This window comes from Stegostoma tigrinum, chromosome 31, assembly GCF_030684315.1.
Source record: "Stegostoma tigrinum isolate sSteTig4 chromosome 31, sSteTig4.hap1, whole genome shotgun sequence".
Classification (NCBI taxonomy): domain Eukaryota; kingdom Metazoa; phylum Chordata; class Chondrichthyes; order Orectolobiformes; family Stegostomatidae; genus Stegostoma; species Stegostoma tigrinum.
In genome coordinates, this window is record NC_081384.1 from 15,732,462 (window position 1) to 15,751,251 (window position 18,790).

General features: G+C 40.0%; 1 protein-coding gene across 1 annotated transcript in view; it reads right to left on the reverse strand.

Annotated features, from left to right (window-relative positions):
- Positions 1–454: 454 nt before the first annotated feature.
- vat1 (vesicle amine transport 1) overlaps positions 455–18,790 on the reverse strand; it is a 46,887-nt gene continuing 28,551 nt past the window's right edge. Inside the window, exon 6 of the mRNA XM_048560463.2 lies at positions 455–6,445. Within this exon, the coding sequence (XP_048416420.1) occupies positions 6,359–6,445 (87 nt within the window). The 3' untranslated portion in view covers positions 455–6,358. The remainder of the gene's footprint in view (positions 6,446–18,790) is intronic.

The window sequence follows — 18,790 nt, forward strand, 5'->3', positions numbered from 1 at the left end:
CTGGAACTGCTGCTGTCTCCACAGACATTACCACTCAGTATTTGTTTTCATTTCAGATTGCCAGAATCTACAGCACTGTGTTTTGACTCCAATAAAATTGGCATTTTACACAATGGTGCAATGCCTATACCCCCTCGTAACAAGAATCCAAACGTGGGCAACATGGTCATGAAAAACCTAACATTTATTACATGTAATAAACAGTGAAGTGAGCCGTGATTCACAGACAATTCAGTGTTACTGAATAGCCTAATACTAGGCCAGCCAATATAACTTGCATCACTGTCATGCTTCAAGTGGCTCCAGATAAGATGATGGAGCATGTGTTTTATATCCTGAAGTCACATGCTAAAATAGTGGTGATATCTCAAGCATGTCTTGTCTTTGAAAGAAAACTGACACACTAACTGAGGCATATCAAACCCTTTTAAGATCAAAGCTTCCAGAATCAAACTTTTGGGTTTTATGTATGCATTTTATTAAACATTTAAGGCATATGGTAACACCTGGCATAAAACAGCATTACATTTCATAGGATCCATCTAAACAGCAACTGCACAGTTTTAACTGTTCACACACACATAGAAAAAGCAGCTTTTAGTATGAGATTAAAACACTGAATAAAATCGAGCAGAGTTAACGTTGACCTATTTGAAAAAAAAAGGACAATTTGTGCCTTCCGTGAATTTCCAGTTGCAAGTTTCTTTTGAATGTAGAGTTGGCCAGATAACATTATCCCAATGCACAACGATAAAAATCCCTTGTTACACTAACTGACCAGATTCAAATACAGTATTCTCAGTCTTAAACACTTGTCATAAATGCTATTCTAATCTTCTGGAAGTGCTAGGCTTTAGAAACTAGGGATCAGAAGTAAAATGCATGAAAAATGTCAGAAGTTTTAGTGTGGACATTCTTTCTATTCCAATTTACAGTACAGCTGATTAAGCAGTATGCATAGCATCCCGATTCAGCACCTGGACTTCTGATGGTTCCAGATAAAGGAAAACGTCCAGCCTCTGAAAAGCCAACAAGAAGAATCAAAATTCCACGGGGCTACAATACCCAAGTATGGGCCAAAAGCAGGAATAAGTTGTAGTTACACTGATATAGTTTTATCGATATAATCAGGTAAAACGTTATGAGTGATCGGATCAAAAACAGTCCTCTAAACTCGTTAGATGAAGCCATAATCTCTGTTACATATAGTGGAAGGTTACCAGCTTGGGAAAAAGAAAAGGTAGCGAAGAATGAAATGAGCTCTATGCCGAGTAAGAGTGGAGGATCTAACTTATGGGAAGGATTAAACACGACATGAACCTGAAATGTGCATTGTAGAGGTGCAATATTAGAGGATGGAAGTTGACAAGCTGCCATTGTCAGTCAGGTAACATTACTGACATGCCTCAACAAATAAAAGGAGTTCCAGTTAGATAAATTGAGAAGGCCACAGCTCTCCCATTAATTAGTTCATGCATGCCCTCACCCAGTCAGATCTATATGTTTCTCTAGTCATACACTAAATGGGTTTGTGCTCCCAAGTTACTGATTAAGCCACTCGGATGCATCAAAAATCAGGACAAGTCAGAAATCCTACTTCACAAAATAAAATTACCTCCATACACATGCACACTGAAGAATCATGCAAGTGTAAATACTTGAAAAAGTAGCAAGAACCATACACAAAACTCAAAATTGTTCCCTATTCAAGACAGAAGTGTTCAAACACCAGATGACCAAAGCAGAACTACAACAGACTTTACAAAGTTGATGTGTCTTTGCAATTTAGATGTTATTGGAATCAGAATGCCCCAGAGCAGCTGGGATATGTACATCCAGACCCTAATCAAAAAAGGGACTTGCAACTGTAAATCAGAGATTGCAGGGTTACATAACAAGCCACACGAAGGCAGATTTGGCCCTTTTAAATCCTGATAATGGACAAAGTTTTATTTGGAACATTAGTCCCTTCCTTTAACTGACATCAAGCCTAACCACAGAAATGGATCTCAAATTCCATCACGTCATTCAAATCACATTCAGAACCAACCGGTCCCCTGGTTTTCACAAGTCATATTGGCACATTTTTAGTAAGTTTCAAGACATTTGAGCTGTTGCTCAGGCTCAGCTTTAAATAAAGCATTGTGTATACAAAGTTTCAGACTACCTCAGTGGACAGATGAGTGGAATACCAAAGTTTTTTTCCTGCTATTCCATGAAATATAGGCAAAGGTGAAATGTCTGAGAAACAGAAAAGAAATGGAAGGTCGACAAAACAAAAAAAGATTGGAGGTAGAATCATAGTCTGATGCCTTTTGAGACTGCGTTGCCATGTTTGAACAGGATGGGGGACTGATTAAAGTCTCTAAATCCATGTGTACAAAAGCCAGCTGCATCTTCTACAGGTGAGTCAGTTCAGCATAAACCTGGGACTAACTTTAGGCCCTTCTGGCTGAACAGATCAGTGCAGTTCAGAAAGTGGCTAAGGGAAAAGAAGAAATAGATTGCAAATTTTGACCACAACCCTTTGCACTGCAAATGAATTAGCGAGATGGTCCACACTGAGCCTGATCTTAAACAAAAAGACAGCAAATGGGAAGGAATGGAAGAATCTTACATTGTCTTGGTTGGCTATTTGAGTGAAACAGTTGATTGAACAGAAAAAAAAAGTTAAAGCAAAATGGCCTGTGAAATAAACAAACAAAATCAGATCACTCGTAACTTCCCACTTGCCCAAGTCACAAGAAAGAAGTTGCTATTAAATAACTTGATTAATTGCCCATGTGTTCCAATTGGTCCATTGGTTAACGAAAGAAAAAAAATGTGTGCCCTCTCCAGCTTACCACACAAGTCAATTTCTCAATTGTTACCTGTATAAAATTAATGAAAAAACTCATCTGTCCACTTGGGCAAATTGCAAAGATTCCAAATGCTCAAATATTCTTTGGTCCCCAGTTACTTCTGCAAGGTTGTAGATTTTATTTGGTAAACAGGATAGTTCCCCTTTCACACCACAGTTTAAAAAATACAAAAACAAAAATCAAATCGCAGGAATGTGCCCGAACTCAGTTTTCTCTAATTTCTTAAGATACAAACTTATAGCACATGAATAAAGGAGTAGGGTAGTAAGGCCACATGTGACAAGGAGTATAGCATAGCAGATTATCCTATCAATTAAACCTCGCAGTCAAAAGGATTCCAAACATTAGTTGGACGTTTAACTGAAGAGTCCATTTTCTTATAGTTACCCCTTGCTTCCCATCATCAACTCCCAAACAGTTTCCTTCTTCAAATCAGGTATTAACCCACTCTTCATCAGAATCCACAAACACGGCACTGCAGGATTAGGACAATTTCATGATTTTACTGTCAAGGCTATTCTTTGATTTGGGAAGTGGGTAACAGCTTGTTCATCACTATGTTGCTGACCACATGATAACGTACAACAGGTACGGAGGATGAGGTAGCCCAGACTGACCAAACTTTCATCATCTGCTGGAATTCTGTCAAATTATTGGATGCAGAAAGAGGCTTCACTCTGTCTTTAATACAGATTGAGGATTTTGACACAATTATTGTAAAACAGCAAGTGGTTAAGATTGTACATTCAGCAGGGGTAAAAATTATGATGAACATTAGAGATATCAAACCATATGACAGTTTACAGGAAAGCCCAAGTCTGGAACACACTCCTCTTCTGCTGGTTTAGCCACTTTGACAAAGCCTAAAATGTGTCGAGTGTCTGGGAAAGCAAAGGTTTACTTTTTAAAAAAAGAAAAAAAAACAGGGCTGCAGATCCAGAATCCAACTTTTCAAAAATGTAACACCACCAAGTATAAAACTTCCTAGGACCCAAAAGCGTTGCCTACAGAGCCTCAAACAAAGCATGGCCTCAAAGTTAGAAATTGAGTAGAACTAAAAATTGGCCATTAAAGATCACAATACTGTCAAATATTTCACCAGCTATTGAAAAAATGCACTTAAAAAAGTTTGTGCCTTGGAATCTACCAAGAGGTAGCTTTCTGTAGATTTATCCAGGGAGAACACAATAAAACCAGTTAAAAGTTTTCACAAGGCACTGGATTTGTACTCTAAATTTGGCAGGTATTTGAATATTCAATAGGCAGAGATGACCTCTGGCAGACAAGACACAATTATAAATGGTTGTGAAGCTTAATCTTAGTAAAGAATACTTGGCATATTGTCTTGTCAAACAGCACCAAATTCAGACCTGCATGTTAAATAATCAACCAAGTGCTCTGCGCAGAAAAAGGTGGAGACGGCCTTACTGATAAGTCTTAGCGACACTCAGCCTGAAGCCTCAGAGATGGATGACGGAATTTATAAAATCCAGATACTACCTTGGCACAGATCCAACAGTAAAGACAAGGATTTGGCTATGAGCAGGATGAAGTCCTTTGTTGTGGAATCCATTCCTTAAGCACAGGAGTCAGTCAAGATGGTGCCACTGTTAGATTCCTATTGCAGTAATGCACTCTTTGTATATGTTTCCACACGGGCAGTGTACACATTTAGCAAGAGGTTGAGCAGTTAAGCCCACTGAATCAAACTTTATGCTCTTTTGTAATGCAAGCAGAGCAAGAGGGAATAACTTACATTGGTCTTGGTGATTTATTGACTGAGTCACTAATGGCCTCCTGTCAAATTTTCTTTTCGGATTTAAAAGGCCAGTCTTGGATGTGTATAGCATTAATAAACTATTCAGAATTACTTTGCTTTACTGTGGATTTTCCCTTGTAAAGAAAATAAAACCCAATGTATGCACATAAATGGGATTTGACTATTCCAGGATAGATCCTAAACAGTTGGAGGCAACAGTCTAAGATGCGGTCATCAGAATTCATTATACTCCCTAAATGTGGATTTAGATTAGCACATCAAATGTCTTAGCTCCAACTGCTATAAGCATTTACCACTGCACTGTCTACTGTCATTAAAGCCAGAGGCATCTATTGAATTGCATCATCTAGGGAATGGCAGGTTGATCTGCTGTAAAACAGACAAATTATAAAGTAAGCGCAAAGAAACATGGTTACGGTGATTGGACTTGTACATGTCCGATGTGCACCTTGGAACATATCAGCATTAAGTAGCACTGCCTTTTTGAATGGGATTTAAAAATGGATGAAGGTAGAAGTATGTTGGACAGAGACCTCAGACAAGAAAATCACTGATCTGAATTACATATTAAAAACCAAACAGTGGAGAAATAAATCATTGCCTTTAGCTATGTTATAACCGGGAATGTGCAGCTCCTCCAGGTTTTGATCATTCCAGGCAGAATTTTTATTAAAAAAACTCAAAATAGAAGCAAATGTCTAGTTTCAGATGGTTGTCAGAAGAAATTAAACACGTTTTAAGTTATTAGTAGTATGCCAAAAGGCTCAAAACAGCTTCAACTTGAGTCATAATTATCAAGTGGAGTAAGATCAGACTCCAATGAAGGAGTTAGTGGTTACCTTACGAAAACTAATGCCACTGGTGGTGCTTGTGGGGCGACAACTTGTTATTCACTGGCTCTGGACTATTGCTGAGCCAAGTCAAGTAGCCTGGATCTGTGTACAGTCCCAGCTAGAACTCTGGCACAAAAAAACACACGGTTGTGTGATAGTTGAAGTAAAAGGAGTCTTTAAAACCCCATACAGCTAATATTTCCACAGGTTCAAAATTGATTAACCAGCTCTTATCTGTGAACCATTTAGTACTAACCCTTTAAGGTTTTATACATGGACAGATGGAATTTGATAGGGTGAAATAGCAAGTAATTGAATCAAACAAAAAAACTAAAAAAGGGTAAGTGGACATACATTACACACAAATTACATATTCAGCAGCTCCTGGAAGTCAGACATTGTTAGTGTAGATGTATGATAAAGCCAATTAAGCTTCAAAACATCTTATAATTCCATGCTGTCCACACAAGTAGTCAATTTGTGGCTCAGTCTGAAAGATTCAACACAATTATTCCAACATTTTGGATCTTTGATCTACATGGATTATAATCACAATAGGTTGGAGTCATTGAAGAAAAAAGGGGCACCATCACAGAACTACGTGAGACAGTTGGCCAGCCAGAGATGGTCAACTTTTTAAAAAAAATTTAATTCATTGGAGACTGGAGAAAGATAAAAAGGCTGTGTGAAAGGCCTACTAACAGGATGGTAACTTGCAAGCAGCAAATCAGCACTAAATGCACCTGATTACAAAGATCAGTCAAGATTTGCTTCCCTGCTTCAAGCTTAAATTAGTCATCTGTCCATCTTCAGGTCATAAAAGGTTAGCACTGAGCTAAATTTACAAATGTTATTTCCTGCCTTCTATTAGAAGCCCAGTCAGACTAATTTTCAGCCTTCTTTGCTTCTGGGACCAGAATAACTTTCCCAATGTTTCTGCGTTCCTGCATTTGCTTCATAGCGTCTCCAATCTGCAGAGGAAAAGAAATTTACACTTTAGCACCCAAATAGTCAGTCAATGTCAAACTGGTCTTACACTTTATTTCCTTTGAAAGTAAAGGCAATACTAAACCAGACAATCCAAACAAGACAGGCTAAGCAAGCATTTTAATAAAAGATTATGAAAGGATTTTCTGCACGGAAGAAAAAAAAAGTCCAGTCAGTCTCAAATGCCAGTATTTTGGCAGGCTTGCTAGTGGATAGAGTATAAAAGTCACAAGTTGCCAAGTGGCAATAAAAACACAACCATCTGCTTAGCAATTCAAATCTAAAAATACCGGAATTGCTTTAATTTTAATTAACTTTCTACACTATTCAAGCAAATTAGGTGGTGGTGTGGAAAAAGTGGATAAATTAAGAAAAACCTGGTGCTGATCAGCCCATTTCAGCTGAAAGCTGCCACATTAAAAAGGAAAATCTTGAAAAAAAATGCCGAGATGGGACTAAAGCCCAGATCATACTCAAGTCAAAATGGTCAGTGAAACGACAACTATGACACACACAACAAAAACAGAATTTGCTGGAAAATTTCTAGTCTGGCAGCATTTTTGAAGAGAAATCAGAGTTAACATTTCAGGTCTGGTGACCGTTCCTCAGAGCTCCTATGACAACAATGACGTATTGGACAGACTTACATGCATCATTCAAATCCTTCCAAACTTAGAAGATACATTGCTTAACTCTTCAAATAAAAGAATTTCAAAAATAAGCACATCAAACCTTGCCAGTCTTTTAATTTGCTCAAAGCTAGTGAATTAAAGAAAACATTTCTAGTAGCCCAATGGATTAACTTGGCACAATTTTATTTTGCAGCTCTTAAAAATATCTTGCCCATGTTAAACTAGAACACAAGCCTACACCTAGATTGAAAAAACTACTCACGAATAACATCCAAACTGTATTGTAACCAGACCAGTTAGGACATTTATTTTAATAATTGGCTTTAAACTGCACACTACAAATGACGTCCAATTTTTTTCCCTCCCCACAGAGTGGAACAGTCTGGACCCAATTCATACTATTTTTCAGTTACTAAATTGACCAAAAATCCTCCAATAATGTTCCAATTAAATGAATATTGTAAAACCATATTTAAAAAGTACAGACTAGAGTGGAAACTTTAAAAAAGTAGCGTTTTTTGTGGTCCTTGGTGAGTCACACCACACACTGAAACAGACTCAAAGCAATAGAAATACCACATCTGAAAACTTTACTTGCCATAGAACTAAGCAGTGCCCACCCAATGTCACCTCTTAATTTTAAGCTGCAGTTATGAAGTCACCACATGATGGCACCCTACACAACACAAATGTTGCTGAAACCAGAAGTTCAGCAATCAGGGACAACAGCCCAAGAAAGTAAAAAATTTAGGAAATAAGTGATTCTGAACACTTCAGTCCAATTTTCAATTCAAGTCAAATACCATTAACTTGTCATTTTCTGGAGATGGGGTTTGTGGCACTGTGTTGACAAATTCATTACTGATTAGACTATTTGCAAACATTTTGTAATTACTGTGTATATAAGCCAAAGACCAGTAGCTACTGAACAGATTTGCACTGGGCACTGTAAATAAATATCTTTGTGAAAGTGCATACATTGATGGCAGAGAAAAGTGTTCGGTATTTGCATGCACAGAGACAGCTCCATTCCCCAGCTGTTCAAATTAAAAACTTTTGGCAGCACAAGGAAGGATGACAAACCTTCTTAAAGTCTGTTTCTGTTTATGAAGTGCTCCAGCAAGCTGACGACTTCTCAAAAGAGCTTAGCTTTGCACTTCAAGGAAATAGGACACCATTTGATATTAAACCAGAGCACTAACAACGACAGGCAGACTAACTCTCCAGCAGTGATTAAGGCCAGTTATGCCTCATCTTTAGTACTATTGAAACTGCTGGGCAAATGGAACAAACTAGATTCTAGTCTTATTAACTCTTGAAATGAAGTCAGAGACAGACGAGGTGAACTTGCATCACTGCACTAAAATCAGGGAAACAAAAGCATAGTCAAGCGTTTGCCCAGTTATAGGAAGGATATTAAGCTGGACAGGGTTCAGAAGTGATTTACCAGAATGTTGCTGTGTATGGAAGGTTTGAGTTATAGGGCCTTCTCTCACTGGAGCATAGGAAGACCAAAAGGTGACCTTATGGAAATTTATAAAATAATGAGGGGGTACAGATCAAAGAATTAATGGTAGTAGCCTTTTCCCAAGGATGGTGGCTTTCAAGAGTAGGGGGACACATTAAAAAGGTGACAGGTGAGAGATTTAAAAATAAAAACGTGAGGGGCAACTTAAGAAACAGAAAAAAAGGGTGGTTTGGGAGTGGAATGAAATTCCTGAGGAAGTGATGGATGTGGGTACAATTACAATGCTTAAAAGACATGAAGATGTACATGAATAGGAAATGTTTGGAGGGGTATGGGCCAGCAGCAGACAGGTGGGACCAGTTTAGTTTGCGATTATGTTCAGTGTAGACTGGTTGGGCTGAAGAGTCTGTTTCCATGCTCTGATACAAGATGTCTAAAATGAGAGGAAAAAAAAAAAAGAGGTTGACAAAACAAATAAAAGAACAGCTTTACTGGCAAAGCAGTAACCATGTCATGTAACATTCAAGACCATCACCAAAAAGGAGATATATCAATTTGGTGATATATCATGGCCAGTCGGACAAGTATAATGGGCAGAAGCATTGGTGGAAAGTGCTAATTTAAAAAAGACAGAAAAAGAGATGGGGAAAAAAAGGAAGGTAAGTGTTGTGACAAATATATAATTCTTTACAAACTACAGCTAAAGCTGTCAAAAGTCAAAGTGGCCATTTTTCAGTTGTAAAACTTTAAAGGAGGGTCCAACTATTTGCAGTAAAAGGATGGGTGCATAATTAGTGGCACTTCATTTTGCCAAAATTGTCTGCTATTCCTAGTGAAAGAAATGCTGATTTCAGTTTTTGTTTCAAAATAGTAATACAATCCCAAAAATCAAAATTTACCTGGAGATACAGAACTATTGTTGCTTGTAGGACTCCATTTTGGGCTGGGTAAGATCAACAATGGAGAGAAAAAATTCAAACTAGAATCCTAGGTCAAAGAGATTGCTTGGTTTTTGGCTCCTCACCCCCCACCCCTCCACTGCCCTTCAGTAGCTGTTCTCCACTTAGGGATAGAGCAAGAGTGCCGAGACCCAAAGTCTAATTCATTAGCCAACTGATTACAAAGAAACCATTCTGATCCTAATTATATTTACAGATGGGTTAACTCAATAGGAAAATTTCTTGAAGAAAAACATCCAAACAGCTGGATCCAGATTTCTGACTGAAAATTTTAAGCTGTCCCCACCTTGTATTTATAGATCACCTCTGCAGTAGTAATACCTTACCAAGTTTCATACCAGAAGTGTAATGGATGTCAAGAATCCAGGGAGTCAGCCCAGGAGCAACTTCATAGATGCTTAAAACATCTTTAGACTTTAAATCTTAATTGCTTCGGTAAGACAACCGAAATCTTGGTCAGAGAGTTGGCTTTTACAAAAGGGAACAACCAAAGAAAAGGGGGTGGAAGATGTCATGGATGGTACACAGGGAATAAAGAGAGTCTCAGTGCCTTACCTACCGAAAACACAGCCAAGGTTGGGACAAGTACAAAATATTAGGTACGCTCAAAAGGAAGGAGGGAGGAATGAAGAGGAAGTTTACTAGTAACAGCAAGATGGCAAGCCAAAAACAGGACTCAGGAGATAGGGAGGAGAAATAATTCAACAAGGGAATTGGAGACAAGGGTGAGAAGGAAGGGAGATAAAGTGGTGTTGAAGACAAGAGATTATGAAAAGGCATTGCGAGAATGACTTTGAGGATGACAAATTCAAGTTTCAGTCAGTAGATAAAGCCATTAACAAAAAGTATGTTTGCTTGACACCATTCCGACAAAACAGCTCGTCATTAAACAATGGGTGAGCCCTTTGAATAAGTTTAATCATATCCAAACTATGGAACTTGTCTACTTTTCAGATATGCCCTTGCTCAGTTTCCACTTCTCTAATCCAAAAGAAACACTGCTCAAAGCTCTTTAACCTTATCTTTTACCAAATCAGCACGAGTTAGCAAACCTGAAGCGCAACCTATTTCAAATAACCACAAGACCATAAAAATTACATTAAATAACTTAATTGCCAAACAAAGTGTGCTTATTCAATAGCAATTTAGTGGTTTAAAAATAACCAAGAGGCCAAGCTAAAAAAGCACAAAAATGGAGAAATCATTAAAAATTGTGTTGTGGAAAAAGGGCTCAAATTTAATGCAAATTGGAGCTTGAATTGAAAAAAGTCAGCATTGCCACTTGCTGCAGTACTATTTTTAGTTGCTATTATTTGTTTAAAGCCCACCACTAACTGAAGGTGGTGATGTGCCCACTTCCTACAGACTTAAGGGTTTGGACATGGGAACCCGCAAGGGCCCAAGCTATGCCTGCTTCTTCATTAGGACACATAACAGCGGAAAAAGGGACTGTTCTGCTGGCACTATCCCCATCCTTTCCTCCACTACATCGACGACTGTACTGGTGCTGTCTTGTGCTCCCATGAGGAGCTTGAACAGTTCAGTTCATCACCTTTCACCCCAACTTCAAATTCTGCTGGACCATCTTGAATACCTCCCTCTCCTTAGTGGGCCTGTTTCCATCCCTGATGTCCACATCAAAAACTTGTCTATTTCAAGCCCACTGACTCCCACAGCTTTAAAAAAAAAACACCTCCCACTCACGAACCATTTTAACTCCCCCTCCCTGGGTGGCATGTCAATCCTGGGCCTCCTCCAATTTTACAATGCCACCACACGCAAACTGGGAGGAGCAGCACCTCATTCTGCCTCGGGAGCCTACAGCACAAGGGCCTAAATATAGAATTCACCCGTTTTAAAATCTCCCCACCTGTCATCTCATGTCCAACCCTCCCCCTCTCGTCTCCGCATCGCTGACCTGCCACAACCTGTCCAACTTCTCTCCAATCTATCCACTCCTCCCATCCCATTGACCAATCCCACCACTCCCTACCTTCATTCACCTACCACCACCCCACCTACCTTCCCCAGAGAGGAGGGGTGGGGCTATTTATTTCTGAGCTCGCTTCCCCCACCGCATTTCTGAAGAAGAGTCCCAACCCAAAACATCAACTTTCCCACTCCTCTGATGTTGCCTGGCCTGCTGTGTTCCTTCAGCTCCAGACTGTTAGCACTCATTCTTGAGCCACTGCTGTACAGAGGAAAGAACTCCCAGGATCTTGATCCAGTGATGGCTAAAAAGGTTGAAGCTTTGAGGGGAACTTGCAGATGCCCTTGGGAATCCATGGGTCTGCTGTCCTTGTTGCACTAGGTGGTAGAAGTTGTGGCTTAGGAAGATGCAGTCAAGAGGTTTGAGGACTGCATTTTGTAAATAGTAGAGTTGCTATTATCTAGTTATGGATGGAGTGAATGTTGAAGGTCGCAGGTGGCATGTCAAATCGAGACGTGGGAATGGCATGGAAAGCAAGTGCAGAGAGACCGAGACTGAGCACACTTCTGGCTTGTGCCCTGCAAGGACTCTGGATGGGCTTTGCTAACTGAAGAGTGAAGTTTCCCCTAAGCTAAGCTGTGGGGCTGCTAGGTCCTCAGGAACATTGACTGTCATGCAGGACTTTGGATTTGGAATCTGTTGCCACACATGGACCTCAGAATTTCATGCAACAAAGTCAGGAATATTGGTCTGGACGTTAGACGCAGATTTTCCCAGTCTCAGCCTGCCTACAAAAGCAAGTCAATCTACGGGTCTGGTTCAGCTCAATTCCATTCAGTTCCTGGTCCATAGTAACCATTAGGATGTGATATTGGGGGGTTCAGCAATCAACATCATTCAAGGACAAGGGCGCAAACTGGTTTGAGTCTAATGGAGATAGTCGCTGCCTGGCCCTTTTGTGGCACACTATTTCCTATTATCACGCCAAACCAGACAGCTGTCCAGGTACTGCTGGACACATACATGCACTGCTTCAATATCTGAATCGTCGAGGGATCTGCTCAACACTTGCTTGATTATTGCACATCCTTACTTTTGATGGTGGGGGAGATCATTGATGAAGAATTTGAAGATGGTTGGCCCTAGAATGCTAACCAGGAGGAACTTGTGATATACCAGGACTAACTGCCAACAATCACAACCATCTTCCATTGTACTAGATACGACTCCAACCAGAAGGAGGGGAGATAGAAGAAATTAAGTAAGCACAATGAGATGGTGACAGTAGCATGCAATTGTCTAACACTGACAAAATATTACAATGCTAAAAGCCAATTAAAAAATGGAAAAGAAAAAGCAATATCATTTGAAGCACTAGGTACATAGGAGAAATGGATTTTTTTTGAAAAAACAAAAAAGGTTGATGAAGCAAGAATGGCTAAGAAGAGGCAAAAGGCTGAACAGCAGCCAATTCAGACCTAGTTAAGACAAGTTCACAACTAAAATTTGAAGGCTTTAAATTTTGTTGGAAAACAAGTTGGAGAGAGAGGAATGAGGCGAGAAAGTTCAAATCTCAACAGGTGTACATAATGTAAAATACAAAGACAAGTATGTTGAATTTACTCTCAAATATCATTGATCCTACTCAACAGTTTTGTTTTCCTCCCACAACTTGTCCAACAGCTAACTGGAGATGTAAACCAGTGACTGCAAAGGTTTCAAAACAAAATTAAACATCAAAACCACACAATGCTGAATACAAGGCTTTGCATTCTGTCGAATGTGAAGAATTCAATTTAAGTGGAAGCTGCACCATTTCAATGACTTTAACTTGACATTTGCCAAGCTTAAAACAAAAATACAGACAAACTGTCTGGACAGTGAAGTGCAGAGTGTCAGTGTGCAGCTTTTTCCCCAGCACGTCAGAGGCAGCAACACTGCCACAGCTGGCAAACTATTCCTTCAACTTTCAGCACATGGCATTTGACACTGTAGCTAGAAGAACAAACCTACCATTTGCTACAAATTGAAGTGCCTGGTCATTGAAAGTAGAACACCTCCCCTCTCAATGTTTAGTCAGCTGCTTATGTGCCAACTTGTCATGTCAAGGCCATAAACTATGGGTGGCACATTGGCTCAGTGGTTAGGACTGCTGCCTCACAGCACCAAGGGCCCGGGGTCGATTCCAATCGCCCTCAGGCGACTGTGTATGGAGTGTGCACATTCTCCCCATGTCTGCGTGGGTTTCTTCCCACAGTCCAAAGATGTGCAGGCTAGGTGGATTGGCCATACTGTTCAGAGATATGTAGATTAGGTGAATGGAATTGGTTGGGATGATCCGAGGGTTGGGGTGGACTTGTTGGGTTGAAGGGCCTGTTCCTACACTGTAGGGGGTTCTAATCAAGATTCAAGCTCTCAGTAAGGCAGGCACCCACCTCTAGGTGTGTCAGTAAGTTTAATCATGAAGGACACTCCATAAAAATTAAGCCTCAGATAATCTTGCAAGTTTTGAATCAAATCGGTTTTTGTACCTTTGTTATCCATTCCTTCACCAGCCTCACTCCCATAGGATAACAGCAAAAGTATACACGCCAAAATCTAATAACAGGAGCTGGGAAGTTGATGTTTTGGGTCAGGTGGGTCTTTTCGGAAGATTTCTGAAGAAGGGTCCCAACCTGAAATGTCAACTTTCCTGCTCCTCTGATGATGCCTGGCTTGCTGTGTTCTTCCAGCTTCACAGTTCTTATTATCTCTAGTCCATAATATCTAGTTTATAGACATCAACCAAGTCAGTAGCAACCATCAGAAAGACAGGACAGTTCTGACAGACACTGCTTTATTCATATCAGGCAATTCCTATGAGAAATAGATCATGTGCAAAATTCAGAAGACAGCACAACTACAGTACATTTGTGAAATCAGACAAGAAGTCTGGCAAGGCCTATGTCAGGAGCAACCCACCTGAATCTTCCATGTTTTTGCAGAGCATCGAGTTACAATTTAGTCAAGGGGGTGCCAATTAAGAAATATAATTGCTCATTAAAGACATCACTCATGCTACTTACATCAACATTCAGCTGCTTAATGTAACTGTATGCACCAAAAAGCTAAAAAATGTCAAGGATTCTTGACATGGAAATCCATGGGGGCATGACAACTGCAGCTTGTCACTTGCGCCAATCTACTTGTGTTGGGCACTAGGCACAATATTGCAGGGCATGTTCCATGGGCACTGTTCACAGGCACACATCCACAGTCATTGTCCATCAATGTGCGTCAGCCTCGAAGAAACCTCATGGCATAGTTCCAGTCCACTTACAGCATGTTTCTGCAAGTCACCAGCAACTATCACAGAAGGGTTACTGCAAGGTCACACACGGCTCATGGACTGGAGCAAGCAGTGAATCCAAGTTTGTTTTATTGCTCCGAGGAATGTTGGCTTTCATTTCAAAGTGCAATATAAAAATAGGGAAGACTTGCTGAGAGTATACAAAGCATTAATTAGACTGAACCTGGAATACTGAAGAGTTTTGGTCCTATTAGCCAAGGAAGGAATTAAATAAACAGCATTAGAAGCAGTCCAGAGGAGGTAGACCAGCTGACCCCAGATATGGAAGGATTGTCTTGTCTTGTGTTTAGTCGGTTGGCCCCGTACTCCTCATTGGGGTTTAGGAGAGCAGACTTTACTAAAAAGATTCTCAGGGGGACCTGACAGGATAGATGCAGAGAGATAATTTCCCCCCTGCGGACGGGTCTAGGGCCAAAAGGGCATAATCTCAGAGTAAAGGGTTACCCATTTAGGACAGACATGACAAGGAATTTCTTGCCTCAATATCTTCAGTAATCATTTTGTTTTTCCTCCATTCAGTTGTCGGATGTAATCAGTCCCTTAACCAATACATCAAAAATGAGACTTTGAAATGGGCAGGTCAAGCTAGTGAGGAAGTTTACATTTCAGGTTCCTGCTATTGAAATATGCATTCTATTTGTATAGAATGACCAATGAGTAGAAGGTATAAATATAAAATCTGACTTGAAAACTAACCTACAAGTTCTTTTTCGGTTGGTTGCTAAAAAGGTGTACAATTAACTCGTGTCCTTTGACAACATGAAAACATAGTTAAGTGAGGACTCTGGGCAGTGTTCTGCATTAGCTAAAAAATGTCAGAATAAGGATCCTCATGAATAATCACATACACTAAAGTTACTTAGAGTCAAATCCCAGAGCATCTGCCTAGGGATTCATGTGAAGGGAAAGAGTGGAGATCGACCTCATTTTTTGCTCACGAAATGGCCTCCATTTAAGAAAAGTCAAATAAAAACATTAAAGCAGTAAACATGTGAAAAAAAAGTTATTCAATTTGTTCACAGCTTACCATTGCCTAATCTTATAGAAAAGCTAAGTAGTCGTCGTCAGGGGGTTAACTTCTTAAAACTGCACTAAACCATTTTTGTCTGGTGTTCCAATAAATGTGATATAGTCAGTCAATGCAGCTTAAAGATTTGATGTCATTGCAAAAATCCAGAAGCATTTCTAAAACCTGTGTGGCTTTGGTTACGTAAACAAGTGAACAGTCAGACTCTGCAGGGTTAGGAGCTGCCTTGCCCAAGTGTCCTTCAGTCAAGGTTAGACTGTTACACTGTGGTGCACAAGTGTCATCCACCTCCACACAGCTTGGGTTGTTACTGCTGGAATTCTCTCCATGCCAGCCTCTCAGATGAGGAAAAGAGCTGGTTTGACTGGTTTCAGCCTCTCTACTGGCATTTTGCCCATCTGTATACCATTTCAGGGTGGGATCATTGGGCAATGGTGGCTTCCATCATTATCAAGTCTTGCCCACTGCTTCACAGTTTCACGATATAGTGTAGAATTATGCCTCAGACTGGTCATTTCAGTAACAGAAGCTAACATGGGTTCAGCTAATCAGAGTTATCAGCAAATTTTGACTCATCGCTTGCATCATTCTAGTAGATTTGATAGTCTGCTAGTGGGAACCGCTGACAATATTAATGCAGCCGAGGAGCTAGATCATTGATATTGAAGCACCCAAATTCACTGTATGAACAGCATGCAATATCCATAAAACTAGAGTCAGATGTCTTTGACAAGAGGATGACAAACGATGGAATGGAAATCAGATGACCCAACAGATCCAAGAGTAACAGCATTCAATTCAAATGAATTCAGACTGGTCACATTGATTTTATTGCTTAAAATATTTTGAGGGCTCCCAAAAACAAAAAAGCCTGGTACTGCTGCAAGTTTCAGCTTTTAAGAGCAAGTGCCCCATGAAAGAGAAAAAAAAAGTGTTAAATCCCCAAAAAGCCACATTCATTTAATTAGGATTCTGGATTTAACAGTGACAATTAGGGCACAAGACAGATACCGTTTGGATAATGTACCACTAATATTGGCATCTCCAGCTTGTTCTTTGTGATTGACTATATTGCTTTTCATGTTCAAAGTGTTATCTTGAAGCAAACATAGCCAATAGAATCATTGCCCCAACTTGTTGGCATGAATCCAACTCCAACGGTCCTGTTCTCCCACGACTCTATTTTCTTCCACTTCAACAGTTACTGCCCCGCCATCAAGCAGCAAAACATTTCAGGCCCAAAATGTCAGCTTTCCTGCTCCAAAGATTCTGCTTGGCCTGCTGTGTTCATCCAGCTCTACATTTCATTATCTCGGATTCTCCAGCATCTGCAGTTCCTATTATCTCTCAGTTGACACTCCCAGCAGGTCTGGGTAAAGAAAGGTCACCTACCTTCAATGACAATAAACACTCAAAACCATAGGGCATGTGCTTTCCCTATCAAAAAAAACTATTCTACTTTCCTGCAACCACCACCCACCTAGTCAATGCAACCCCAACAGTGAACATCTTTAAATTCATTCTTAGCCTCCTTTGCTCCAATTAGGTATGTTGTGAATATTTGAAAAGGAGTTGACATCACAACAGCACCAGGGGGTTCTTTTGCCTGTAATGTTTGAACACGAAGTCAATTAAAAATTCTACCCCCACCCAGATGTAATATGGCTGTACAGTTTTCCATAGGCATCTGGAGGTTATATCCGCAAACCTGCCAAATGAACTGCTAGAGTCCAATTGCTCTTTTACAGTTACGCTAAGTAGCTACTTCTTGAAATTTAAGCCTATTTGAGTTTCAGGTGCAAGACCTCCTGCTTGGGGAGCCCTTATTAAAGTTCCCCCCCCCCCACAAAAAGGTGATACCTTCCACAATACATAGACTCCTGCAAAAGCAAAAAGAAAGGCCATTACTGAGCTTTTCAGCAAAGCCTCCCATTAGGTTTCATTCAGTTTTTATTATTGCGGACAGCAATATTTTAAAGAGGTCAGGATTGCACATATAAAAATTATTGCTGAAGCAATAACAATACAGAATATTTACAGGTGAGATTTATGGTTTTGTACAAGGTTCATAAGATAAAATCTGGTAGGATAAGTAGTTAATTGATTCTCCCAATTCAGAGAGAAAAGTTAAAATTTTCTGTTGGATCAAATCTGTTAGTTTAGCAGTGACCTGGTTAAATAGTCAATAAAGCTTTTATGATCATGGTCGCACTCCAGTTGCAGCATACACATTAGTTGCTAAGTTAACAAATCCACAGTGACATTCAAAGCATTAGGTTATAGTACAACAGGATTGAAACCCTGACATGCATGTATAGAAATATAGGTGTCTTTTGCAACTCCAGGACATTCTGCAGTGCTCTGCATAGTAAAAAAAAAAAAAGAGGAGATCTGTTAACATTGCAGCCAGCTTATGCATTGAGATTAATGACAAGACAATCGGTTTCAGTAATGCCAGTTGACGGATAAGTCAACCAAGAAAATCTTGTTTTTTTGAGAAGAAACCAAATGAAACACTTAATTATAGAGATGGAGAAAGAAGCTGAAACAAAAAACATGGTCTTCCTCTGATAGTAGGAACTGCAGATGCTGGAGAATGCGAGATAACACAGGTGTACAGCTGGATAAACACAGCAGGCCAAGCAGCAGAGGAGCAGGAAGGCAGATGTTGTTTGTTTCGGGCCTAGACCCTTCTTCAGAAAAGGTTCAAGGAGGGTCTAGGCCCGAAACATCAACCTTCCTGCTTCTCTGATGCTGCTTGGCCTGCTGCATCCATCCAACTGTACACCTGTGTTATCTCAGGGCCTTCCTCTGATGGGTGAACAATTAGAGTCTCTGTTTAAAAAAACAGAGCTAAGAGACTGTACACAGAAAATCTGAGAAACCTTCATGTTGAAATGCAAAGCCGTTAGCCTGAAGATAAAATCACAGTGTAACTAGGTGCTAGAACCTTGTGTTTCTGGT